This window comes from Myotis myotis, unplaced genomic scaffold, assembly GCF_014108235.1.
Source record: "Myotis myotis isolate mMyoMyo1 unplaced genomic scaffold, mMyoMyo1.p scaffold_m19_p_14, whole genome shotgun sequence".
NCBI lineage: Eukaryota > Metazoa > Chordata > Mammalia > Chiroptera > Vespertilionidae > Myotis > Myotis myotis.
The window spans coordinates 43,951,539-43,978,636 of record NW_023416318.1 but is presented as its reverse complement, the minus strand read 5'-3'; the positions used below and the strand labels follow the sequence as shown (position 1 = coordinate 43,978,636).

Below are 27,098 nucleotides of genomic sequence, written 5' to 3'. Positions count from 1 at the left end.
TCAGTGGGCACTTGGGTAGTTGCTAGTTTGAGGCGATTACCGACATGGTTGCCCTGAGCATTCTCACCCCTGTCTTTTGGCAGACGTGTCCGCACACATGTCTGTTGGGCATATTCCTAGGAGTAGGATTGCTGGGTCCTAGGGTAACGTATGTTCAGCTTTTGCCAAATCATTTTCCAAACTGGTTGTAACAGTGTTACTCCCAGCAGTCATGTAAGAGAGATCCCAGTATTTACCATCAGCATAATGCTGATAACCAGGCCGGTCCATGTTGGGGTCCGTTCTGTAGTAGGCTCAGGCCTTGCACCAAATATTATAGCTTCCTGGTTACTTTCCCACCTGGGAGACCTTTAGTCCAGGGCCGGATGCCACACCGTCACTACTGTTTACTAGCCTCTCGGAAGGCAGGCTGGCCTTCTTTGTCTGATTTTCACACCGTCATCTGCCAGGCCTCATTAGCCAGGAGTGACAGCTTTTCCCCCGAGAGCCTTTAGCTCTTTAGAGCCCGTGAAGACCTCTGCACATGCATCTCTGTGCAAGGTGGTGGGTCGCTCTTGATCTTTTCCAGGCCTCTCATCCATGGGAGCCGCTGCCTCTGGAAATCACACAAAAGTCCCTGCGCGATTCAAGGCCCCAGCTCTCCCATTCCTGCAGGCTCGGGCTGCCTCAGGCACCCCCTCTATGCCAGGCCCTAGTGGTGGGGAATTTAAGGGTCCATAGACCCTGAGCCGCCCTGGCTGGTGGTGTCCCCTAACAGACCCTTTGGTTATATCCACCCCCTAAACAAGATTGCGCCTTGTCCTTGTCCCTCAGCTCATATTGAGAAAGGCAGTCCTCCCTGGACCCCTGGACCCCTTCAGTAGACCCTTTCCAGAGTCCTGCCTGTGGCCTCCCATCCTCCCAACAACTGGCTTCCTGTCCCATTTCCCCTCCCTCCCAGGATTTCCCCTCCCCAGTGGTGCTCCTACCATTGGATGTGTTGGCTTCCTCTTTCCTCTAGTTCCTGACCATCTCCTGGGGAGAGAAAGTGCTCTCCTGTTGCAGGCTGCTCCCGGGAATGTGTGGATTTAATTATTCACGCGGCCTGTGGCTCTTGCACAGTCTGCACCCTGATCCATTGCCACTGACCTACTTCGTACCTTCTAAGAAAGGCAGCAGTGGATTCACGTGAAGCATCTGGGTTTATAATGGAATAATAATCCCAAGGAAAAGCTCACCCGAGTGATTAGCCCAGAGAAAAAGAGAGATCAAGTTGCACCTTTTTGTTCTTGTCCGACAGATCCGTGGGGCCTTGAACTCCGCACCCCCTGTGCTCCTGCAGGCTTGTCAGTTTGGCAGCAGCAGCCAGGGCTGAGAAAACAAGACTGAAAGCCTGGCTTTTCTGAAAGCATCTGGGACTCCATTGTCCTGGGTCTGAAGGGATTTCTCCAGCACGTCTTTAACAAACGCCTTGCCCGCCTTTGCCTCTGTCAGAGGCTGTGACAAGCTCTGCCTGGCTCCCCTGGCTCTGCGTCTCATGCTCACAGCTGGTCACTTGATCCTCCTCCCCACACCCCACACCCTCCCAACCTTTAGACCCCGCCTTCCCCAAGGCCAGTACCTGGGTTTCCAGACCACCAGATCCACCTGCTTGTTAATATTGCAGACTCCATCGAGGACAGAGGTTATCTCCTGTGGGGAAGCGAGGGAATGCGGGGAGGAGAGAGGACAAGGAACAGCAACTGGGTTAATAAAGGTCTAGGATTCCAGGTGGCCATGGGGTCTTTTCTTCTTCTTCCTGACTTATAAGTTATACTTATTCTTTAGTGTATATCTAATATTACACAATAAAGAATGTCAGTGCACCCCACCAATGGCTCTCCCTGGCCAGGTGGGAATATCAAAATAGGCTTTTTAAACTGCTGGCACAACCCCTTCACTAATATTGGGGGCGGGGGGTGGGAAGTATGGACAATAGAATAAAAAGCTTCCTAGATGCCTTTTCTGCTCCTGCTCCTCCAAAAATAAATCAGTAACCGCTGTGTAGGCTAAGGATAGGGAACCTTTTTTCTGCCAAGGGCCATTTGGATATTTATAACATCGTTCACGGGCCATACAAAATTAGCCTGCTATATTTGGGCAACATTTAATTAACTCACCCCTAATGCCTTGGGCAGGCCCAGACTAAATGATTTTACCAAATGATTTCACAGGCCTTATATGGCCTGAGGGCCGGACGTTCCCCACCCCTGGTCTAGGCCAATGGTTTTCAACCCTTGGCAGCAAATTATAAGTCAGAACTATTTGGGGGATTTTAATTTAAATAATACTAGTGTCCAGGCCCCACCCAGACCAATGGAAGCAATGTTTCTAGGTCTGCCTCTCCCGTCGTATTTTTTAAAGCATCTTTGATGATTCTAACACTGGCAGGCACATTATGAAGGAACTTTCTCAGCTGTTTTGAATGGCACGTTGTCCTGGCTGTTACTTCTGTCACCTAACTGACCCTCACCTTTCGTGCCAGGGCTGACAACTGAATCCCCTTTGAAAGCTGGGGCCTGCCTTGCCCTTGCCAGTCTTATTTATTTCCTTCTCTCCTATTTACATGCCAGGGTCCCATCACCGGGCTTCCAAACCCCACCCTATACTTGCTAAGTTTCCCTGGCCCCATGTTCTGCCCTCCTGTCCATGCCCCATAGAAACCATCAGGGAGAGAGGAGTTGGCCGTGGTAGAGGTGTCATCAAATGGAAGTCCGGCTGGGTGCCTCCCTCTTCTTTGATGGCCCAGAGATTCCCTCCTTTCTGTGCCAGAGCCATCTGGCCCCAGAGACAGCCTCCCACTAACTCAGAATCAGTAGCAGCAGGACATCTATTCTGGTAGTCAACCTACAATGGAAGCCAAATGCTAACCAGAAGGGTGCTTGGCCAGCGTGGGATCTGCCCAGGGAATGTTCAATGGCGTAAGGAAGCTAGGATGGCCTGCCACATCCCAGCCGCCAGGGAGGGTCCTGACACTCCTCCTCCCCCTGCAGAGGAGTCCTGAGTAGGATAGGCTAGGACAGTGGTCAGCAAACCGCGGCTCGCGAGCCACATGCGGCTCTTTGGCCCCTTGAGTGTGGCTCTTCCACAAAATACCGACTTCTGCGCATGGGCCACGAAGTTTCAATCGCACTGTATGTGCGCACCCGCATGTGGTATTTTGTGGAAGAGCCACACTCAAGGGGCCAAAGAGCCGCATGTGGCTCGAGAGCCACAGTTTGCCGACCACTGGGCTAGGACATAAATGAATTCCCTTTGGTGCCCCACCTGCCAACATCCTTACCAGGGCCCCATTTATCCTTTGGGCAGGCTGTGTGCTGTTTGCCTTTGAAATTTGCTCTTTTGGAATTAAGCCTTTAAGTGCTTCTCACTTCCTTCTTGTAGCTTGACTCCAATGTTCTGTCCGTTTCTGTTTAATTCTGGCTTAAAATGTCTTAAGTCTTTTATAAAGCTCTGTAATAACATTTCTTGCCCAGCTGGTGTGGCTCAGTGGTTGAGCCTCAACCCAGGAACCAGAAGGTCACGGTTCAATTCCGGGTCAGGGCATATGCCCAGGTTGTGGGCTCGATCCCCAGTAGGGGGCATGCAGGAGGCAGCGGATCAGCGATTCTCTCTCATCACTGATGTTTCTCTCTCTCTCTCCCTGTCCCTTCCTCTCTCTGAAATCAATACAATGACATTTCCTAGCTTATTGGGATCCAGACTCATATGATCTTGCTCATTAATTGATGTTCCCAAGTTCATGCATGTCTGCAAAAAGCTGGAAGGGACCTTAAAAATCTAGTCCCACCCTCTCATTGATGGATTGATAGGAGGATGAATGAGTTGCCCCAAATCCCAGAGGTAATTGGACCAGAATGCAAGTTTCTCAGTCTGAGGTCCTTTTCACCACGCCACTCAGGGGTTCCTGAAACCCCAGAGCTGGACAGACACCCCTTCCAGACAGTCTGTGACTTCTTGATGGGCTTCATGCCAATAGCTGCCTTGGCTCTGTGGCTCTGAACATGCCTGGGCCAGAGGAGGGCATCCTGGAGCGGGCATACCTCAGGCAGACAGTGGAGTGAGTTCCCCTCCAGGCAGCGCTTTACAAAACACCTCTCCTCCCTGGAGAGTAACGTCGATGTCAGTGCCTTCGAGCTGACAGCTTTTACCATTTACAAATGAATGGTTGCTCTGAGGATTAATGAAGTGATGCAGGAAAAACACTTCGCCCAGCGCCTGGCACAGAGGACTAGTATGCATGCGATAAACCTCGGTCCCCAGGCCGTCTCTCTGTCTTTCAGTCTCTTAGGTTATTTGATCCACCCACTTTGACTTTACAGCGAAATTATTCGCTGTCCATCTAGTGCCCGTGATGCCTGTGGCCCTGGGCCAGCTGCTGCCACACTGTGCCCACTCTGCCTGCTGACCTGCCGCCCTTCTGGCCTGGCTGTGCCGGTTGGGATCAGCAAAGCCGGCTCCTCTCTCTGTCTTCTGAGTCACCCACAGTCGCACTAGAACCCCAGGAGTGCTTCATGAGGCGACGCCCCTCCCCAGCCACCTGGAGGACTTCGCTTCTCCTACCTCTTCAGCTGGCAGGCACCTCATACCTGACAGGGGGTGTATTAATTTTCTACTATTTTCTAACAAACTACCACAAATTTAGCCATTTAAAACAACACCCACTTAGGAGCTCACAGTTCCGGGTCCGAAGTCTGGTCCTGGTGGGACTGGCTTCTCTGCTCGGGGCCTCACAAGTAATTAAGGTGTCAGATGGGCTGTGTTCCCATCTGGAGTTCAGGGTCCTCTGCTACGTTCACGAAGTTGTAGCAGGATTCAGTTTCTTGCAGTTCAAGGACTCAAGTCCCCAATTCCTTGCTGGCTATATCCGCTGAGGGCCCATCTCAGCTCCCAGAGGCCGTCAGCATTGCTTGCCATGTGGCCCCTCCAACCTCAAATCCATGCTCTGAAAGGCTGCCAGTTCAAATCCAGGTCAGGGCACATGCCCGAATTGCTGGCTTGATCCCTGGTCGGGGGCTTGCAGAAGTCAGGTGATCACTGTTCTGCTCTCACATTGACGTTTCTGTCTCTCTCCGTCTCCCTTCCTCTCTCTCTAAAAATCAATAATAATCTTTTTAAAAAACCTTTTTAAAGATTCCACATTTACTCTTTTTTTCACCAAAAGTCACCTTGGCCACCCTTTACTTCACAGCTTTCTGTGCCTCCTCTCGTGTCCCTGCTTGAGAACCTGCAACGGCTCCCTGTTGACTAAGACATCAAGTTTGGTTTCTGGATCTGCACCCTGGGCACCTCCCCATCCGACCTTGTGTTCCCATCTATTCCTCATTCCCAGCTGCTCCCCAGCATGTGCCCATCCATCAGGAAGGCGGTTTTCTCAGCCCCTTCCCTCATGAACATCCATGCTCCCTCCTGTCATCCCTCCCACCCGTCCACAGAACCCCTCCTTCAAGGCCTACCCCACTCATGCCACACTCTTCCTCCAGCTCATTCAGATCCAGAGTCCTCCTTTCTTCTCACCAACTGAAATAATTTGTCATCCTGGGGCTTTCAAATTGTGTCCTGTATAAAGTTCTTCTCAGCTAGATTGAAGACTCTTTAAAGTTTAAGGGGTAAAGACCATAGCTTATGTTTAACTCATGGCTCACCACAGAATTCACAGAGCCTTAAACATATAATAGACATTCAAGAAATAGATGAACGTCAGCATAGCATGGTAGCTGTGAACACAAAAGGGAGAATTTCAGCTCCTCATTTACTAGCTGTGTGATTTGGGTAAGTTCACATCTCTGTCCTCAATTTCCTTCTCTGAAAAATGGAGATTATATTAATATTTTGTGAATATGAGTGACTATTTGTAAAGAACTTAAAATAGTCTCGGGCGCTTACTAAGCACAATATGAGTGTTAAGTAAATAAATAGATAGTGCTGATCAAGGACCAACTCCTGGAAAATCCATTTGTACAGTTTCCTCATGAGTATGTATTAAACTGTTAAGCATCAAATAGAAACCAAAAAAATTGGATTCCATTTCACTTTTTAAAAAAATATGTTTTATTGATTCTTTTAGAGAAAGAACAAGGGAGATGGAGAGAGAGAGAAACGTTGATCAGCTGCCTCCCCCAATGGGGCTCAAACCTGCAACCCAGGCTTGCGTGGAACGACACCCAACCAACTGAGCCACACCAGCCGGGCTCCATTTCAATGCTTAGGGTTGACTGTGTGTTTTAGATTTCAAATGGAATCTAATCACGATGATAATGAATTCTAGTTAAGTGTCTCTCATTCTCTTGTAAGTAGAAATAGCCAGTCGTAAACTCTGCAGGCATCAGGGGCTATTTAAAGATGCCCTGCTTCAAATCAGTTATCTTGCTTAACAAGACTTGCTGCCACCTTTCCTTCTACATCTACATTCATTGGCAGGCCAGAATGAAGGCCAGGCTGACCCCTCTTAGAACAAATGGAAGAGAGGAGATCTGTCGTTTCTTACAGATTTTTCACATCTAGTATTGGAAAAAAATCTCCTATGGTGCCCAAGCAGCTTCTCGATCCTTACAATAAAGAGTGTTTGCAAAGAACTTACCTACAGAGAGATTGTTGTGTTTTAAAACCTTTGGTTCAAAAATAGAAATAAACTCACCCTCTGTGATAGACCCCAAGCATCTTGGAAACCTTTCATAGTTCATACAAGGAGTTCTGCTTTTATACTCTCCTCCTTTAGGGTTTAAAAAAAGAAAAAAGGGAGAAGGGAAACACATTACGTACTGGATGTATGCTTCAGTGATGCTTATAGTACATGAATTATATATTTTTTTTCCAATTTTTTTTCTTAGAGCTTTTACATTTTTTTCATATTTCAAGAAATATTTGAATATGGCCTTAGAGAAAGCTCAAAAGTCTCGGTTGGAAATATCTCTCCTCCCAGACCTCACTAAGGTTTTCCATATTCCTGTGCTAAAGACAAGGGTCTTAGAATGGTTCATTGACAGGTGGAAATGACGGTAGACACCTTACCTTGTCCTCCTGGTGGTTCCTGCCTCCTTGTTCCCTCAGGTTGTCAGGGCAGCCAACCGTTTTTCCTCCTTCTGATCCTTCTTTGTTTCTTGTTATTTAAAAATTAGGAGCTATAGGATTTTTTTAAAAATATATTTTATTGATTTTTTATAGAGAGGAAGGGAGAGAGAGAGTTAGAAACATCGATGAGAGAGAAACATCGATCAGCTGCCTCCTGCACATCTCCTACTGGGGATGTGCCTGCAACCAAGGTACATGCCCTTGACCGGAATCGAACCTGAGACCTTTCAGTCCACAGGCCGATGCTCTATCCACTGAGCCAAACCGGTTTCGGCGAGCTATAGGATTTTAAATTAATGATTATATGAAGATAAAACTATGGGCCAGCTACAGTGAGAACTTTCTTATTAACCATTATCTATCTGTCATACTACACACCCATTCACACGCTTAGACACTTTCACCTACTCATAGTCCACACGTTCGCACACTCACCCTCACTGAGACTCAGAATTCTAGAGCTGGAAATACCATTAGAGGTGAATGAATCCAACCGCTAATCCATGAATAACTTTCCTATTTAGATTGAAACTCTCCACGGTATTCTAAATTAATATTTTAAAATAAAATTAAATTTGATATATGGCGGGAATTCTATTCTTGGGAAGAGTATGTATAGAAGGGAGGTCATGATTAAGTAACCTAGGAAGCCACCTTTTTATTTTTTTAATCTCTGTGTTACTCTACCCCCCCCCCCACCCCACCCCACCCCCCGCAGCAACTTGATTAAGGTGTAATTGACTGCTCATTTTAAAAGTGTGTAGTTTGGTATGTTTTGACATATGTATACACTGGGAAGCATCACCATTAATATAATAAGCATATTCGTTGCCCCCAAAAGTTTCTTTGTGGCCCTTGTAATCCTTCCCCGCCCCAGGTAGCCACTGATCTGTTTCCTTCCGTTAGGTCTCCGTTCTTCTTCGGGTCCTTGGTTACCGCCACGCCTGCCCTGCAGCTTCTCTTTTCTGGTTTGGTGCCCTGACTCTCACTCTACAGGCGTATGACACTCCAGGGCTCATGTTTGGGAGAGCGCTCTGGCTTCCGATCTCCAAGCCCTAGACTCAGTGGCCCATCAAAGGATGTTTTTCCTGCTGTGTGGGAAACGGAGCTTGTTAAACTCCCGAAGGGCTCCAGGACCCCCCCACCCCACCCCACCCCCCCCCCCCCCCCCCCCCGTGGCACCGGGCTGCGCATGGCTCTCCAGGGGTCCAGGGGACCTACCCTTGAGCTCCCATCCCCTGCCCTTCCGGCCTGGACCTCAGGCCCGCTTGTCAGAGCACTTCGTTATCCATTTTACCCTTATTTTGACCTTTGAAGCCCCTCAGGCAGGTCTTCTCCTTCCTTTCCCAGGGGCCCAGGAAGCTGAGTCTCAAGGTAGTGAAATAACTTGCCAAGCTCATAAGTGCTGGGCCAGGTCTGCCTGCCCACCTGCCACTCCAGCCCCCATTCCTCCAGGCCAGGGTCCCCGGAGGCCTCAGGCAGGCTCCCCAGCAGCTCAGTGGCACTGCTGTCCCTTAGCTTTGGGACCAAAAGGAGGGACTCGGAGGGAAGAAGAGCAAGTGGGGTTACATGTGCCTTATTTCTGGATTGTTGATGCATCCCTCCCCGCTGGCATCTGCGGGCAGCCTGGGCTTTTCAGGAAGGGGGCTGTGGCCTGCGGGCTTGTAAACGTTCCCACTCTGGGACGCGAAGGGGCTTTGCTAAGGAGGAGGGGGACAAAGGGCCCCTCTGCGCGCCTCTAGTTTAGAATGGTTTCCCTGGGCTTCTCAGAAGCTGGCAGCCATGTATTTCTGCCACAGCTCCCTTTGAGGATCATCTCCAGTCTCCATGGTAACTGCATGTCGGGAGACAGCCGGCTCTGTGCTGTGGCTTTGTATTAAACACAATGAATTTAAATTGGATGCTCGGCAGTGAAGATAATCATTCTGGATTAGAGAGGAAGCCTGGAGCTCCTCATTTCATAATTTTTGATGTTGGCACAATTCTCAGTGTGAGCCCTGTAATCCGAGCCCAGGCCACACCTCCCGCTCTGTTTCCGAACTGCGGCGAGGCCCCATCTTCCCTTGGGTTTTTCTCCTCCCTTGACAAGGGAGTCTTGGAGCCAGGAGCCCCTCCGTCTGGCCAGGGCTTGAGCTCTAGGAGGGGCAGCCTGTGCAAAGGAGACCTGGGGGCTCCGGACTCTGATGGACCCTCCTGCGGCCTGGCTGTCTGACTTCCTCAGCCTCAGTTTTCTTATCTGTAAAAGGGGAAGAGTCACCTGCACCCTCCGGAATAATATTCTTTTAAATGTTATTGCGATAAAATGTACCATTTTAATCATTTTCAAGTGCACAGCTCACAGAGGCAGTGAGCGCATTCAGTGTTGTCACCACACGAATCCATCTGCAGAACTTCTTCATGTCCCAGCTGAAGCGCCTCACCTACTCAATTCTAACTTCCACTCCCCTCTCCCCTCCGCACCTGGCAGCCGCCACTCTCCGTTCTGTCTCTATGAACTGACGGCTCGTGTAAGTGGAATCCTATAGCACGTGTCCATTTGTGACTGGCTTGTTCCCTTCAGCATGAGGTCCTGCAGCTCATCCCTGCTGGAGCATGCCTCAGGATTCCCCCCTTTTTAAGGCTGGATAATCTTGCACTGTGTGGACAGACCCCCTTTTGTTTATCCACTGATGGACACTGGGTTGCTTTCACCTTTTGACTATTTTGAATAATGCTGCTAGGAACAGGGGTGTGCAGATATCGGAGTCCTCTGCTCAATACAGAGTCATTTTGAGGATCGAATTAGATGATAAATGTTATCTAATTTGCACACAGTAGGCCATAAGCAAATGTGAATTTCTCTCCTGAAAGTGAGTTCAGTGCATGCGCTCGCTGCCACAGTGGTCTGAGCTTCCGTGAGAGTGCTGTCACCTGTGGCTACGAGGCTGCTTCTGTCGCCCTGGGATGTGCTGGTCTGCCATGTCTGGGAATGAACACAATCCATCCCAGAGTTTAAAGGGACTGTCTTTTAAAATATATATATATGTTTTTATTGATTTCAGAGAGAGGAAGGGAGAAGAGAGGGATAGAAACATCAATGATGAGAGAGAATCATTGATGGGCTGCCTCCTGTACGCCCCCTACCTGGGGTGGAGCCTGCAACCCAGGCATGTGCCCTGACCAGGAATCAAGCCCAGTCCTCCTGGTTCCTGGGTCAACGCTTATCCACTGAGCCAAACCGGCCGGGCTAGAGGGAAAGTCTTAAGCATGAAAATGTGCAGTAAAAACCATGCATGTTTTTACATTCCTCCCACAGTTGGTATTCATATATTCCTAGTTCCAAAAGGAGATATGTTAGAGCCGATGCATATAATTCCTCATCCGTTATCTATTTTAAGCACACCCTCTGGGAAACCCCGAAGCTGGGGTTGGATGCCCCCAGGCTCTGAGTTTCTGTGCTTAGTTACTATTTCAGCAGATTAGATCTGTTCCCAATATTACAGAAAAGTGTAGGATTTGGGGTAAAAGTACCTAGATCCAGTCTTGGCTCATCTCTAAAAAACCGAGATGATGAACATGTGTTGCATGTGGTGTTTGTGACGATTCGGTATATCCTCTGTGTGGATAACTTTCCGCACAGAGGCAGAAAGGGACCCGGCCCTTGGGCTGGTTTGAAACTTTCCGGGAGAGTCCCTCTGGGTCTGGTTTCATCCAGAAGTTTCCAGGCCCCTCCCAGGTGAGCATGTCTGGGTTCTGGGAACCATCCTTCACTGTGGGTCCTCTGAAATTAGCCTTTCCTGGATGGGCCATGAGGGCCAGCTCCCCTTTGCATTTAGGCATTTGTGACCAGGGAAGGAGGCAGGAGCTCTTGTGACCCCTGCATGACCCCAGCTGCTCCCTGCAGGTGGCAGTCAGGCCTGTTCTTTTTTTGGGGGGGACGGAGAGGGAGGGGGCTGGGGAAGAGGGGAAGAGAACATTTATTTATTTATAAAATCTCAGAGGTAGAAAAAGTGATTTCCAGAAGAAATGGGCTTAGGAAATGAGTTATGGAGGTAAAGGAAGGGCCCAGGAGCCTAGGAGTGAGGAAGGTAGTGGTACTGCGCCTTTTGGGGGAGGGGAAGGGAAAGGGAAAAGGAAAGGGAAAGGCGTGGTGGTGCTGGGGGGCGGGGGGGTGGGGGGCACTCTGGGTCCTCAGTCCTAGGGTTTAAGGGCGGAGACTCAGGGGAGGTCCCAGGGGAAGATCTCAATAGAATATTCAGCAGTTTTCCAGGTGTGTCCTTTCAGGGCTGTGGTCTCCACTGGTTGATGGGCCGGCACCAGGGCAGGGGTCATGATCCCATGCAGCTGGTCCTGAGGTCAGCAGTGGCTGGTTTTGTTGCTTTTGGGGGCCTGGAGCTGAAATACAACTGAGGCCCAGATGTTATCTCTAGGGAGGGAAGGTCAGGGGTCCAAACCGCGTGACCAGCGATATACTAGGGAGAAAAGTCACCCTGGCCCGGGCCGGTTTGGCTCATTGGCTAGCACGTCGGCCCATGGACTGAAGGGTCCCGGGTTTGATTCCGGTCAAGGGCACGTACCTTGGTTGCAGGCTCGATTCCTGGCCCTCATGGGGGCGTGCGGAAGGTAAACAATCGACGTGTCTCTCTCACATAAATGTTTCTCTCTCTCTGTCTCTCCCCTTCCCTCCCACTCGCTCTAAAAACCAATGGGGAAATGTCTTCCGTGAGGATTAACAAAACAAAAAGTCCCCCTGGGGGTGAGGTCCCAGGGCCTACCTTTTGGGCAGGAGCCAGGCAGGCTGAAATCAGGGCTTTCTCAGTGCATGTCCTCATGTCCCTGAGACCCCAAAGCTGCCCAGGATTATGCACCTGTCTGGAGGGGGACCTGGGTTTCCTGGGAGGCCTGCACCTGAACCCTAGAACAGCTCACCTCTCCTGGGAGCCAGGTTTCTTGCCTTGGTAGGAGCGTTTGCTTGGCTTTCATAACCCATCCCAGCCTGGCCTTCCTCCTACCTCTTGGCCGTTCCTTCCCAGCTTCCTTCCTGGTTTTATCTTCGTCTTAATCTTCCTATATGTGACTGGTTCTCAGTGCCTTACCCCAATTTGCCTTCTCCTTTGACCCACCTCTCTACCTAATCTGGTGCCCATGACTCCACATTTATAGCTGCAGCTTAGACACCTCTGTGCACATCTCCCAAGCTCAGCACATCCACCAGAATGCGACTCCTCTCTCAGGAACCCTCCTCCCGGGAATGGCACCCCATCCTCCCAAGCCAGCGCTCATTGCCCAGGACCACAGGACTCCTCAGCGATACAGCCAGAACTTGATCCAGGCCTCCAGGCTCCGTGTCAGGCTTCTCCCTCCAGAGCATCCTGCCCCCACACGCCGTCAGAGAACCGAACTGCATTTCTGACTAACTTACAAATGCAATGTCACTCTAAGCCCTGCCAAACTCTGGGCCTGCCCGGGGACACCTCCCCATTTCTTGGCTATGCTGGACTCTGCCTGGACTCCTGTGTCGGCCATCTCTGGCTCCATAGTTCCCGCTCCCTCAGCACCCCAGCCTGCATTCTCTGCCCCTGCTGCTGGCCTTACAGAGATAGCCCGTTACAATGGCATGTTCGCTCCAGCCCTTTCTTCTTGATTCTGTAGTGCCGCTCCCGTACGGCTTTCCCAAACCTCATCTTAGCTCAGACCAATAGTCCAACACTCCTGATTTTCCCAAACCTTAGCAAAACAGGAAATATTGGCATGATTTCCTGTTTTGCTAACAAGTCTGGGACCGAGGGACTGGGCACCCTCATTTGTCCTCCATGTCACCTCTGGTCATCTCCTCCCTATTCGCCCCCTCCAGAAGGGATGGGAAGAGGTGTCCCTCCAGACCTCGGAGTCCTCATCTGCGTAACCGAGATAATAATACAGCTATTGCACAGGGCTCTTGTGCATATGAAACAGGCACAGAATAAGTGCTCAATGGATGTTGGTTATAGAGATGTTCATCTCTACTTGCATGTCCCTCAGTCGGCTCTCTTAAGATGTCAAAAATTTCTCTTCCCTCTTAAATGTGATAGTTTCTCCCCTAATATTGTTTTTTCAGCCACACAGTGTAGTACTTCCCCCATTATTGACATCGCCTCTTCTTCTGCCACCAAACCCTGCTTCTTCCAAGAAACGGGTTTCACACATGTCCCCCATCCCACCCCTGAAATTCAGGTCCACCATCCCGGCACAGCAGCTCAGCTCGCATCCACAGCCAGAGTAACGTCCCAAAGTCTGGTTTTCATCATGTCTCCCTCCCCCAGAAGCCTGCTGTGACTACAGACGTGTGCAGGGGTGGGGTGTGGCCAGGGTCCTTCTACCCCCACACTCCCTGAGCTCCCGCATGACCGTCACCTCCACACACACAAGCTGCTCATCGTTGCCGACCAGATGGAATCCAAGTTCATCAGGTTCCCCCAGTTCGGTCCTAACCAGAACTGCCTTGGCCAAAACCAAGCAGGTCTAGTCTCGGTCCCCGGCCGTGCCCCCAGCTCTCCCACATCATCTCCCGCCCCGGGTGCTACCTCCTCCCCTCCGTGCAGCTCTCCGCTCTCCATCCTAAGGTGGCCTCCCCGCCTCTGCTCTTCCTTTGAGCGCCATCGTCATTGAGGAGTATTGTCTCGTGATGCCTGGACTCTCATTTTATTTTGAAGTTACTTCCATTAAAAATGAGCCTTTTCCTTGTCCTGTTTGCTAACCAGGCTCTTAACCCTTTGAGTGCCAACCAATATCCTAGGAACCGTGCTAAAATTGCCAAGGCATTTTTGCTGATTTTACAGCAGTTTAGGAAAAAAAATTATGAATCGCAAGTAAATGAAGTTACATATTCAAAAACTTAAGGAAACCTTTACTACGTGGACATATTTAGCAACATCATCATCACTAATAAAAGCAGACTTAGGCCGAAACCGGTTTGGCTCAGTGGATAGAGCGTCGGCTTGCGGACTGAGGGGTCCCAGGTTCAATTCCGGTCAAGGGCATGTACCTGGGTTGCGGGCATGTCCCCAGTAGGAGATGTGCAGGAGGCAGCTGATCGATGTTTCTCTCTCATCGATGTTTCTAACTCTCTATCTCTCTCCCTTCCTCTCTGTAAAAAATCAATAAAATATATTTTAAAAAAAAAAAAAGCAGACTTAGAACTGGACGCCATTTGGAAGCTTTGATAGCGCTCCCGGCACCTCAGGGGTTAATCTCCCTCGAGGTGCTTACATTTCCCACTTCATCTGGAGCAAGCCTGTCAAACTCAAAGGCTCACACGGGCCAAATAAACATGGTTTAAGTGTATGGGCCACACAAAAACAGAAGCTTCCATTTTCATAGAAACATAGGTTTGTTTCGAGAGAGACATGCTGAACACAAAGGGCTGAAATAGATGATTCATTGTTAACATAAAATAATAGAACATTTTAATAAAAAGTGATATTTTTTTCTTGAACATTAACTTACCAGACACAGAATAGCTGCACAAATTAATAAGCGTAACGCAAATAAACCTATTTTTCTTGTTCTCCAAAAGCGAAATATTTCCTGGTGCGCACACCAAACAAGTCAGTACAAGACTAATGACGTGGCAATCGCTTCTAAAATATTCACTGCCAGCATTAGTGGTGAGAAATAATGCGCCTGTGCGTAAGGCGCATAAGGGAAATGAATGAATGCAACACGATTATAGTAATCAGTCATTAGTGAACGTTGTAGTTCGTCATTAATAATTATGTATAACAGGATATTGTAAAAATTAAATTAGGAAATTTTTATTAAAGCGTTTCTTACATGCCGTTATATTGGCTGGGCCGCAAAAATATTCGTTGTGGGCCACATGCGGCCCGCGGGCCACGAGTTTGACATGCTTGGTCTGGAGCATTTGATACACATAGTAGATGGTACATTAGTGCTACCTACAAATTATGGTTATTTATTAACTCTGTTATCATAGTATTATAAATCACTGCGATTTCTTGGGCTCCTGCTATGTGAGGGGCTTTCCATGCATTATCTTCTTTCATTCTCATAGTAACCCCGTGAGGGATATGCTATTATCCCACTTTACAACTCAGGAAATGAAGATTAAATAGCTTGCCCAAGGTCTTGCAGCAAGTAAGTGACAGAGCTGGGATTTAACCCTAAATCTGCCTGCCTTAAAGTGCAGTTCTCCTCACTGTTCTATTCTTGCCTTTAAATATAGAATGTGCCTTTAAATGACAGAGAGAGTAGTGTGGGAAGATGTCCCTTTCCCAAAGTGCATTGTGGATTGGATGTTGCCTGTTTCCTCCGTAGAAAGTTCAAAGAGTGAAGTGTGAGTTTTAGGATCGGTGGTGCTTAGAGTGAGAGCATTGCGAGGTCAGGACTGTGTCCTCGATGACGTAGCGGAGGCTGCGCACCCTACGAGAGGACGGTGAAGGAAGTTTAGGGGTGCAGTGAATCGCAAATGTACAACCTGGAGAAAACCAGCCCGCTGCGGGATGAGCTCAACGGGCTGCACACGATGGGTCAAGAAAACGCTGGAGAACCGTCTGTAGACAGAAAGGATGGCCCAGGGGACTGATCGCTCAGATGCCCTGGAGAAAAGCCTGGGGGTCAGTGGAGGTCCAGTGTGTTTGTTTATTTGTGTTTTTCGAAGAAAATGGGTATTTGATGGAAGGTGTTGGGGAGACTCCAGCAGAGAATGAGGTGGAGGTCAGCACTGAAGCAGCCTGGAAGCGCCCTAACCAGTGTGGCTCAGTGGATAGAGCGTCGGCCTGCGGACTGAAGGGTCCCAGGTTCGATTCCGGTCAAGGGCATGTACCTTGGTTGCGGGCACATCCCCAGTAGGGGATGTGCAGGAGGCAGCTGATTGATGTTTCTCTCTATCACTCTCCCTTCCTCTCTGTAAAAAATCAATAAAATATATTTTAAAAAATAAATAAATAAACAGTACCGCCTTGGGTTGGTGAATGGGCACTTCTGGTCAGCCACCAGACTCCAGGAGCCTCTAGTGAGTTAGTTACCTGTTCCATGGCCGTGTCTGGAGTAATCGGAGAGGTTCACTGTCACGAAGCTGCTATTCCACTTCCTGGCAACATACCCTGAATCCAGGGACCACTCACGTGAACTTGAGGATGCTCCAGCCACGTGTGGAGCAGCAAACGTCAGGAACTCGGAAATGAGTACATACCTGGAGGGGTGCTCATGCGATGAATTAAAATGAACGAAATAAATCTACATAAATAAATTCTTAATGGTGTTGAATTTAAAAAGCGAGTTGCAAACGGATAGGGGCAATATGATATTATTTGTATATATTTTAAAATTTATAAAACAAATTAAAAGCATATAATTTTAAAACATAAAAACATGAATGGGGACATTTTTACCAACCTCAGGGGAGAGGCATGGGAGTAGGACGGAGGGCTTCAGTTATATAGAGAATATTTTATTCCACTTTTTTATAAAAAAAAAAAGCATGTAAGATAAATACAGCAAAAATGTTAACCTCTTATACCAGTATTTAACTAGTGGGTTTATAGGTATGTAGTGTACTATTTTCTATACTTTTACTGTATGTTAAAACATTTCATTTAAAAGAAAATATTTAAAACACATAAGTATGGTTAACTAAATTTTAAATAGTTTTAGCTTCCTCTAAACTTATTTTAAAATATGTATTATAAAAGTAATGTAGCCCTAGCCGGTTTGGCTCAGTGGATAGAGCATCAGCCTGCGGACTGAAGGGTCCCAGGTTCGATTCCGGTTGGGGGCATGTACCTTGGTTGCGGGCACATCCCCGGTGGGAGGTGTGCAGGAGGCAGCTGATCGATGTTTCTAACTCTCTATCCCTCTCCCTTCCTCTCTGTAGAAAATCAATAAAATATATTTTATATATATATATATATATATATATATATATATATCCTATCTAATAAAAGAGAAACATGGTAATTGGCGTACAACCGCTACCCTTCCCATTGGCTAATCAGGGTGATATGCAAATTAACTGCCAGCCAAGATGGCAGCCAGCAGCCAGGCAGCTTGAAACTAACATGACGCTTGCTTGCTTCAGTGACGGAGGACTGCAACATTCCCCGCCTGCCTTGCCGGCCTCTGAGCTGCAACTCTAAGCAACTATGTAACAAATATAGAAGCTAAACAAAACCCCAGAAACCAGCTTTCAGCGAGCCGGGATCTCAGAGCTGGAGGTGATACAGAGTTTCGATTATAGAACCTAAACAAACCAGATACCTACTTTCAGCAGCTGAGGCCTCAGAGCTGGAGCCAAGCCTCAGAGCTAAAGCTGGCCCAGAATAAAAAAAGAAAAAGAAAAAGAAAAAAAGGAGCAGTTGGGAGCTTCAGTCCCAGCCTGAAAACAGCCCTCAGCCCCTCACCCAGACTGGCCAGGCACCCCAGTGGGGACCCCCACCAGGAAGGGTGTGTGACCAGCTGCAAACAGCCATCATCCCCTCATCCAGGCTGGCCAGGCACCCCAGTGGGGATCCCCACCCTGATCCAGGACACCCTTCAGGGCAAACCAGCCAGCCCCCACCCATGCACCAGGCCTCTATTCTATATAGTAAAAGGGTAATATGCCTCCCAGCACCGGAATCAGCAGAGCTGAGAGGCCTCCTGGCACCGGGATCAGCATGACAGGGGGCAGCGCCCAAACCCCCTGATCACCCTGCGGCTCTGTGTGTGACAGGGGGTGGGGCCACAACCTCCCTATCGGCCCTGCTCTGTTCGTGACAGGGGAAGGCGCCCCAACCCCCTGATCGGCCCTGCTCTGTGCCTGATAGGGGGGAGCTCCCCAACCCCCTGATCACCCTGCAGCTCTGTGTGTGACAGGGTGCGGCACCCCAACCCCCATACCCCACGGGCCCTGCTCTGTGTGTGATGGGGTAGAGCCATAACCTCCCCATCGGCCCTGCCCTGAGTGTGAGAGTGGCGGTGCCCCAACCCCCTGATCCACCTTGCTCTGTGTGTGACAGGGGGCGGTGCACCAACTCCCCTATCGGCCCTACTCTGTGAGTGACAGGGGGGAGCTCCCCAACCCCCTGATTGGCCCTGCTCTGTGCGTGACAGGGGCAGCGCCCCAACCCCCTGATTGGCCCTGCTCTGTGCGTGACAGGGGGTGGCGCTGCAACCTCCCCATCGACCCTGCCTTGAGTGTGACAGGGGGCGGTGCCCCAACCCCCCAATCAGCCCTACCCTGAGCGTGACTGAGGGTGGCATCGCAACCTCCCAATCCGCCCTGCTCTGTGCATGACAGGGGGCAGTGCCCCAACTCCCCAATCGGCCCTGCTCTGAGCCCAACCAGGGGCTGCACCTAGGGATTGGGCCTGCCCTCTGCCACCCAGGAGCAGGCCTAAGCCAGCAGGGCGTTATCTCCCGAGGGGACCCAGACTGCGAGAGGGCACAGGCTGGGCTGAGGGACCCCCCCTGCCCCCCCTCCCCAGTGCACAAATTTTTGTGCACCGGGCCTCTAGTATATATATATAATGTATTCTATTAAATAAAATTCAGAAAATTAGAAAAAATTAATTACTCAGAATCTTCTCACCTAAAAATGGTCATGGTTAATCTTTTGGTGTATTTCCTTCCATTTTTTTCCCTTTGTGGGTATGTGTGTGTTTAAGCAGAGTTCTAAGCATCTTGGATACACACTGAATTCTGCCTTTTTCACTCATTATGACATCCTCCTTTTCCCATGTGATGACTTGGCCTCCGTGAGCATCGTTTCTATTGACTGCCATTGAAGCTCCACAGCTTGCTTAGCCAACACCATTTTTGCATAAAAACAGTTGTGAACATGCAACCGTCATATGTTCATAAACATAATCCTTTTGAAAGCCCGAGGAACAGGACTGGGTGGTGCTCGGCTGTTGACTTCTGCGCGGCTGTTCTGTGGGGGATGACAGTAAAAGGGTCTGTCACATCTGTGATATCACATTCCCGAGGAGACTGAGCTTGTCAGCATCAGCCCGGGGGTAGGAACTGTGCATATTTCAAGAGCCAGCTCTGTGTCTCTTGCCTGAGAGGAAACAAGTGCTCCAACCTGCAGCTGGGGGAGTATTTGCTGATTCCATTAAACTCTTATTTTGAGGCCTGAGTAACAGCAGGAATCATTATTGCAGATATTTATGTGCGCCCTCCCAGCTTGTAGACGCTCTCCAGCCCCCTGTGATCCTCTCCGGGCCCCCGAGAGTGAGGTGCAGGGCAGGCACACGGGTGCCCTGGGTTACCACAGTAAGCAGAAAGTCAGGCCACCACCCGATGCTCCCACCTCCTTCCAGAACCTTTCAGTGGTCATCCTTAGACCAGGCAGTAGGGGCCATGTCTGCCCAGAGCCCACTATCCCACCCCTAGACCACAGCCTGAGTCTGTCCTCCTGGGGGCCAGACCACCAGCATGTGCACGTCTAGGGCCAAGGGCCTGATTTGCAGGGGGTGAGCAGAGCTTACTGGTAGACCTGTGGGCTGCAGGATGAATCATGCATGGGCCAGGGGGTGTGGGCTGGGGCAAGCACAGAGGTTCAAGGCTCAAGGCCAACGTCCCCTACCGTGTAGCTCAGAAATGCAAGGTCTCTGAGAATTCTAAAATCAGGCCTGGCCTTCTTGGTCATTATGACAATATGCTGTGGGAGTAGGAGGATGTACTGTATTCTGTGTGACGGTTGTTGGCTAGATCTGTACCTTAGATTTGGTACGTGGACCTCCTTTCCCACTCTTGCTCCAGTGCCCACAGATTTTAAGAACATTCTTATCACACTCGCGTTTCCAGGTTCCCCTTTTTCTACCCAAGGCCACCATCATACTGGGGTGCAGGGGGGGGGGGGGCGCGAAGAAAGCAATCTGAAACCACAGAAAATGAAACAATGATCTGACACCTCCATGTCCATGTGTAAAAGCAAGAAATGCATTTCAGCGGGGAAATGCATGGAGTACAGCCACCTGCTACGAGGATGAATCAGCCTGGCCCCATCCCGCAAATCAGAAAGGGAAGCCAGCGAGTAGCGCCGCAATCTGCCGCTCTGCCTTCTCTCCGCTTCCGCCGCCCCCCCAATCACCGGTCCTCCTCCTCCGTGTGTGCCGCTGAACTGCACCCTCTGTCGGCCGCTTTAAGCTGTGCAAGAAGCCCGACCCCTGAGTTTCCCGGGACCACACGCCCAGCAGAATCAGCATGGAAAATCAATGTTGCAAGAGCCCTCATTCTAATTGTTGTTTGGCCACTGAACTGATTTTTGGGGGGCCCTTACTCCCCAGCGATATTTCTGATTTGTGATCGAGGATTTAACTGAATAGGGAAGCATGAATCATTAAGACTATTTCCTTGTGCTGTTTTTCCCCCTACAGAAGACAAACAGCTATTCTGAATGATTACACACACACACATTAGGACAAGACTTTACAAGTCAATTTTATTTTTTTTAAATATATTTTATTGATTTTTTACAGAGAGGAAGGGAGAAGGATAATGAGTTAGAAACATTGATGAGAGAGAAACATCGACCAGCTGCCTCCTGCACACTCCCCACTGGGGATGTGCCCGCAACCAAGGTACATGCCCTTGACCGGAATCGAACCTGGGACCTTTCAGTCCGCAGGCCGACGCTCTATCCACTGAGCCAAACCGGCTAGGGCACAAGTCCATTTTATAAGTGAGGGTTCTGTTGACTTTCACAGCTACCCAGGAAGGAAGCTATCCCGGCGTGTAGGAAAAGAACCCGCATCTCAGAGAGGCTAGGTCGCCTGGCTGAGGTTGTCCAGCCGGGAGGTGGCAGCGTGGGGGCCGGACCTTGGGTCTGACCCCAAATCACTGTAAGGACCCACATGGAAAGACTTTTTACCCACCAGAAAAAAAGAGAGAGTCGCCTTACATCGTCAGAGTCCTCACAAAATCTCTCACAAGATCCTGTCTCAACTATTTTCATTTTAATCGAGTTTTGTTTGAGAACAGCACATTAGCCTGGAACAGACTTTGGTCAGTACTGGTTTTAGAACTTGTGGAACTCGCCTGACCAAATTTGTTTTTTTAAAAAGGTGTGTTGGGGGAGGAGGGATGGGGAACGGGGAGAACTTTAATGCAGATTTAGTCATTATTCCTGGAACTATGCTTTGTGGTTGCAAGTGAGGCTTTTTAAGATTTCTCTTTCAAGTGGTATGTTGTGGAGATGATGAGCTGGGCCATTTTTCACTGATAATTTATACAGGGACCTAAGAAGTGCCCTGTCTCAAACAGAGAGAGGGGAATGAAGTTTTGTGTGCTGGATCCACAGTAAGGATGCTTCCACGCTGGCCCCTGCGCCTTCAGGCAGCTCACAGCTCCCTAAACATTGCTGCCTCCGGGGGGCCTCACAGCCTCTTGGGAGGTAGGGTCTGTGGTTGTCCTGGATGCCCACCCGAGGACCCCGTGCCTCCCCATGTCGGAGACTTGGGTGCGGGAAGAGAAGTGACGAGACTGCTTTTCCCATCTTCCTCAGGCAGCGCTGGTTGGAGGGACCACCATGGTCATGGGCCACGTCCTGCCTGACAAGGAGACCTCCCTCGTGGAAGCCTACGAGAAGTGCCGGGGGCTGGCCGACCCCAAGGTCTGCTGTGACTACGCCCTCCACGTGGGGATCACCTGGTGGGCACCCAAGGTAACAGTGGCCTCCCCCAAAGAAGTGAAAATGCCCTTTTAGGCAGAGGGGCCACTTGGTGGGGGGCAGCTGGGGTGTGGAACTCGCCCGCAGGTGTGGGACACCCCTCCCACCACCATCGTTACTCCCCCAAATGCCAAAAGCTTCCCCCGTCGCCCCGCCCAGCGTTGGCCTGGAATAGCGGCCAGAGTCAGTGCTTAGCAACTCCGAGGTCAGAGCAGCCATCCCAGAGGCTGCGGGGACTTCCCTGCATCTAGAATTTTAAACTCGTTTTTCTCATAATCAAATGTGATTTCCAACTCTAGATTTTAAAATTAGAAAAGAAAGAAAGCCCATAATCTGGTCACCCCAGCACAATCACTATTTGTTGTTTCGCTTCTTTCCTTCCAGTCTTTTTTTCATACACGCTTTTTACCTGGTAACTCTTCTGCTTAAGCGTGAGCATTTTCTGTTTGCCTGCCCAATCTTCATGACCTCGATGTAGGTGACCATCGATTATTGATTTATTCTGTCAAATAAATAAAACTCAACTTACTTTCCTCTCATCAGACCCGTGTTCCATTTTTTCCTAATATAAATAATGTTGGGGTGAATCTCCTTATTCACATAGCTTTGTACCTAAATTAGATTTACCTTAGGGTCTCTGGATTTTTAGCATTACTGTGCCTTCTTCTAACACCTTTTTTGGGTTAAGGGGACTAGGCCAGAGGAGTAAAAGGTATTAGTGTGTTTACCAATAAGGCTGATTTGAAGTCAGAAACACAGAACAGCCCATGTGGTAGGAGAAGCACGCCTAGGAGGTAACAAGATAGTCCCTATATTTGTGTCCTGCTTGGCAATATTCAAAGCACGTTTTCATCCGTTTGCTCGTGGGACCTCACAGCAGCCTGGGAGGTGGGAGGAAGGGAGACACTGCAAGGTTGCGGGTGGTGACTCCACTGGCCGAGCCTCAGCTCCTCCGTGCCGGGCCAGCGCCGGCCAGGCAGCCTCTTGAGCACCTGTCCTCACGTGGCATTGCCTTTGCATATTGCTCTCCAGGTGAAAGCAGAAATGGAGACACTGGTGAGAGAGAAGGGCGTCAACTCGTTCCAGATGTTCATGACCTACAAGGACTTGTACATGCTCCGGGACAGTGAGCTGTACCAAGTGCTGCACGCTTGCAGAGACATCGGGGCGATCGCCCGCGTCCATGCTGAAAACGGGGAGCTCGTGGCCGAGGCAAGGCGGTAGAGCCTGGCGGGGGCGGGGGCGGGGGCCGGGGCGCCAGTCCTCAGGTGGATTCCTGACCACCCACCTCTGTCCCACAAGGTTCAGATGAAACAAGGTGTAGAAGAAAGTGTGAGATGGTAACACCCCCGATGACAAATCTTTGTCAGAAAATTCAAACTTTCCTGCCGTCTGTGAAAAACAATTCTCTCTTTATCGCCCAGAAGGGTTTCTGAGTCTTAAATGATGTCTTCATTCTCACACTATATTAAAATTCCAGTGTAGCAAAGGAATCTGGAGCAGCGCTAAGAAATATTTTGATGAGATTTCCAGCAGGGAAATTCTGATGCTCAGATCAATAGTGCTTGTCTCTGGTGTCCCAGGCTTGCCCTCTAGTATTTTTAAGAGGAAAAGATATTTTCAATTATTACAAAGTGAGACAGCGGAGAGCCCTCCTGGAAGGGAGCCCTACTCTGTGCTCTGCAGAAGATGGATTTACAGGAGTGAGAAGGGGAGCAGGCCTATCAGAGTGGCATGTCTGGCATCGTTTACTGCCCCTTGGGCCCAGTATTGTTTGGTGTCTCCGTGATTCTCTCAGTGTTCTTTCTTTTGCTCCTTTTCAGGGTGCTAAGGAGGCGCTAGATTTGGGGATCACGGGCCCGGAAGGAATTGAGATCAGCCGTCCAGAAGAGGTGAGGAAGACTCCTGCGTGCCCTTGGTCAGCTTCTGCCCCGAGATTCGCAGGCACCAGTAAATGTGAGCTGTGTGGTAGCACTTTCTCCGTGGGCGAAAGTCCACGGGGCAGCTTCACACACACACACACACACACACACACACACACACACACACTCGCACACCGGCTGAGGCCGGCTTGGCTTCAATTGATTCTGATTTCAAGGATCCGAGGGAGACAATGTGAGCACCAGGGGTTTGCTTGACTCAAAATTGAATGGGGAGAGAAAAGACAGACGGAAAAGGTGTGCTTCTTCAGATGTTAGAAGAAATTTCAGGCTAGACGGCGTGACTCAGCATTTGGGGATGGGATCCCCTTGAGTCTGTGAGGAAAACATTGGACCCTTCCCACCGAAAGGAGAGGCCACCTCACTGGTCGCTGAGATGCTAATTCAGAGCCCTGCTCTTCTGCCCTCTGGTCTTGCCCGTGTATAGTTTTGCAGGACGTCAATTCAAATCCCCCAGGGCCCCCGGGTAAAGAATTCTGCTCCAGAGGGACCACATTAGACAGATGACGCCTTCTTGCCCTATGACCCTGTTCAGACATCCCTGACCCTTTGTGAGGGGAAAGCTGTTCTCCATTTCTTCAAAGCCTTAAGTGCGGAGTGGCGGTTGGATGTCCATGAGGGATCGATGAGGAGGCCTTGAGGGAGGAGGCGCTGGAGGCAGGGCGTGCTAGTCCTTCCATCAGACAGGAACCTCGTGGGTCAGCTTGGGGGAGGGGTCCCACCTTACTCCTCCCCGGGGGCTGTCCCTGTCTGTCCGAGTCCTTGAACATAGCTCCTGTTTTGACACCTAAGAATCCGTCAAGAAAGATGCACCAGATGCAGCCAAGTGAGCACTGTGCCTGTGAGAACCGGGGCGAGTGGGGAGCACAAGAGTGGACGTGGTTGAGTTACGCGAGGGGAAGGGCAAAGCTTTGACTGCGGTCATAGCAATAGCAAAAATTATCATCGTCCTCGTCTGTTGGCTAAAGGGGAGGGTCCTGGGTCTACACCAAGGGCGATTTTTCTCCCCAGCAGACATTTAGCAATGTCTAGAGGCTTTAAAAAAAAAAAAAAAAGTTGGTTTTTTTAATGTTTTTATTGATTTTTAGAGAGAGAGGAAAGGAGAAGGATAGAGAGATAGAAACATGGATGTGAGAGGAACATCATCGATCAGCTGCCTGCTGCACGAACCCTTACTGGGGATCGAGCCCACAACCTGGGCATGTGCCCTGACCGGGAATTGAACCTGCGACCTCTTGGTTCCTGGGTCCACACTCAACTGCTGAGCCACACCGGCCAGGCTAGAGATATTTTTTATTATATCAGCGGAACAGTGGGGCGCTACCAGCATCTAGTAGGTAGAGGCAAGGGGTGCCGCCAAAGATCCTACCAACCCCAGACACCCCACCACCACAAAGACTTCTCCAGCCCAAAATGTCAATAGTACTGACATTCAGAAACCCTGATCTAGGCTAATTTCCAGCGTGAAATCGATCCGTGTCGCTCCTTTGCTGCTGTGGAGAGAATACACCAGGAAACAGGGAGAGAGGCAGCTCCAGGCTTTCGTTCGCTTTTGTTTCATTGCCTTTTCATTAAGCCCTGAGTAGCATCCAGCAAGGATGCGCCTACCGAGTCCTAGGATTCTCTCAGGGTGAGCAGAGGTGGTTGGAGCCCCGTGCCCCTGCCCAGGGCTTGCCCCAGGCCAGCCTGTGGGTGCAGTTGCCCCCTGGCTCTGTGTCAGACACTCCAGCACCCTTGCTAGGAGGTGGGCTTGCTTGGGAGAGATGGTGAAGCTTGTTTTCTTCCTACCCTTTGTTTCTAACAGCTGGAAGCTGAAGCCACTCACCGAGTCATCACCATTGCAAACAGGGTAAATAGACCCACACCCCCTGCACCCGTTCCAAGTCTATTCTCGACTCTGGGCTCAGAAACCAGCCCGTACAGTGGAGTGCTGTTCTGTCCTGGGGGCCAGCATCATGTCTGGCTCACAGGGCCCCAACACTGAATGGACATGGTTATTCCTACAGACCCTTGTTTTAAGTTATAAGTAGCCTTTTGTCGGTTGGTAGAAAATGTGAGGTTCAGCTCTCGACATCTTGCCCCGTGTCCCCCTGTTGGGCTCTGGCTCAGGGTGCTGCCTGCCCCTCTCTGCTTCATGCATTTCCCCTGTAGCTTGCATCCTGGCTGTCAAGCCTGCATTCCCAGCATCAGACCAGCACCTGAAGGTGGGGCTGAGCGAGGCAGGGGGAGGGGCCAGGCCCAGGGTTTGATTTGGCCGGGGTGATGTCGGGGGTGATGCTGGTGCTTGTTAGGTTTGTGGGGTTGATGCTGTCCTTCCACCATGTGTAGACTCACTGTCCGATCTACCTGGTCAACGTGTCCAGCATCTCGGCCGGTGATGTTATCGCAGCTGCTAAGATGCAAGGTGAGTCCTTGAGCTGGGATGGACAGAGCACGTGTGGTAGGATTGATGACGCCACAGGGGGCCCGCCAGGTCCATGCACTCCACGGCCCCAGCTCCCGAGGCCCAGCCTGCACCTGCCCTTCCTCTTCTGCACCTGTCTTCCCCAGACGCACCCGCGCTAGCCTCGCTCAGTCCGTTAGAATCGCAGTTCCTCTGCACATCTGTATGCGTAACAGCTCTACAGAGGTATCTGTCACCTCTCTGGGTCGGGCAACATTTTCAAGTTTTCAGTTGACTCATTAATTGGCATCTTTTGGCTTCTTGGATTTTGTTTGTGGTTGCCTTGGTAACCAACATGAAATCCTGGACCAGTTCCAATGGGCATTTCAGGGGATGCCTGGGGTGTCCTTAGAGAAGTAACAGTGTGGGGGGCCCAACTTCCCCTGTGGCCACCTGGAACCTGTGAATGAGCCCTGGGCACCTGTTGTGACGCCTGTTGCTGAGCAACTGGCAACACCTGAAGACTCTGTACTTGCTTATAGTGCCCGCCAGGCTCGGGGTGCCAGCGAGGTCCTGGAAACGGGGTATAAATCAGGAACAAGGGCAAAAAAGTCTGGACTGCCCCTTAGCGTGGCATTCACAGCCCTTCATCCTCCCGTCAGCACCCTGTAGCACCCGTGCTCCAGCCAACGTGTGCTCCTTCATGCGCCATCAGTGCTGCCCCCCCCCCCCCCCGCCCCCTGCCCTGTGACTTTGCCCTTCTGTTCCCCTTGCCCGCAGGCTCGGGGTGCCAGCGAGGTCCTGGAAACGGGGTATAAATCAGGAACAAGGGCAAAAAAGTCTGGACTGCCCCTTAGCGTGGCATTCACAGCCCTTCATCCTCCCGTCAGCACCCTGTAGCACCCGTGCTCCAGCCAACATGTGCTCCTTGATGCGCCATCAGTGCTCCCCCCCCCCGCCCCCTGCCCTGTGACTTTGCCCTTCTGTTCCCCTTGCCCGCAGCCAGCGTGGGGATTGGGAGCACTCTGGCCTTGAACCCAGCTGTGCTCTCAAA

The 27,098-nt window shown here is 50.4% G+C and overlaps 1 protein-coding gene across 1 annotated transcript in view; it reads left to right on the top strand.

Annotated features, from left to right (window-relative positions):
- Positions 1–27,098, top strand: part of DPYSL5 (dihydropyrimidinase like 5) — a 64,637-nt gene that overhangs the window by 22,371 nt on the left and 15,168 nt on the right. The window contains exons 3-7 of the mRNA XM_036335118.1: positions 21,557–21,715; positions 22,754–22,933; positions 23,545–23,613; positions 25,466–25,510; positions 25,990–26,065. Of these exons, the coding sequence (XP_036191011.1) occupies positions 21,557–21,715; positions 22,754–22,933; positions 23,545–23,613; positions 25,466–25,510; positions 25,990–26,065 (529 nt within the window). The remainder of the gene's footprint in view (positions 1–21,556; positions 21,716–22,753; positions 22,934–23,544; positions 23,614–25,465; positions 25,511–25,989; positions 26,066–27,098) is intronic.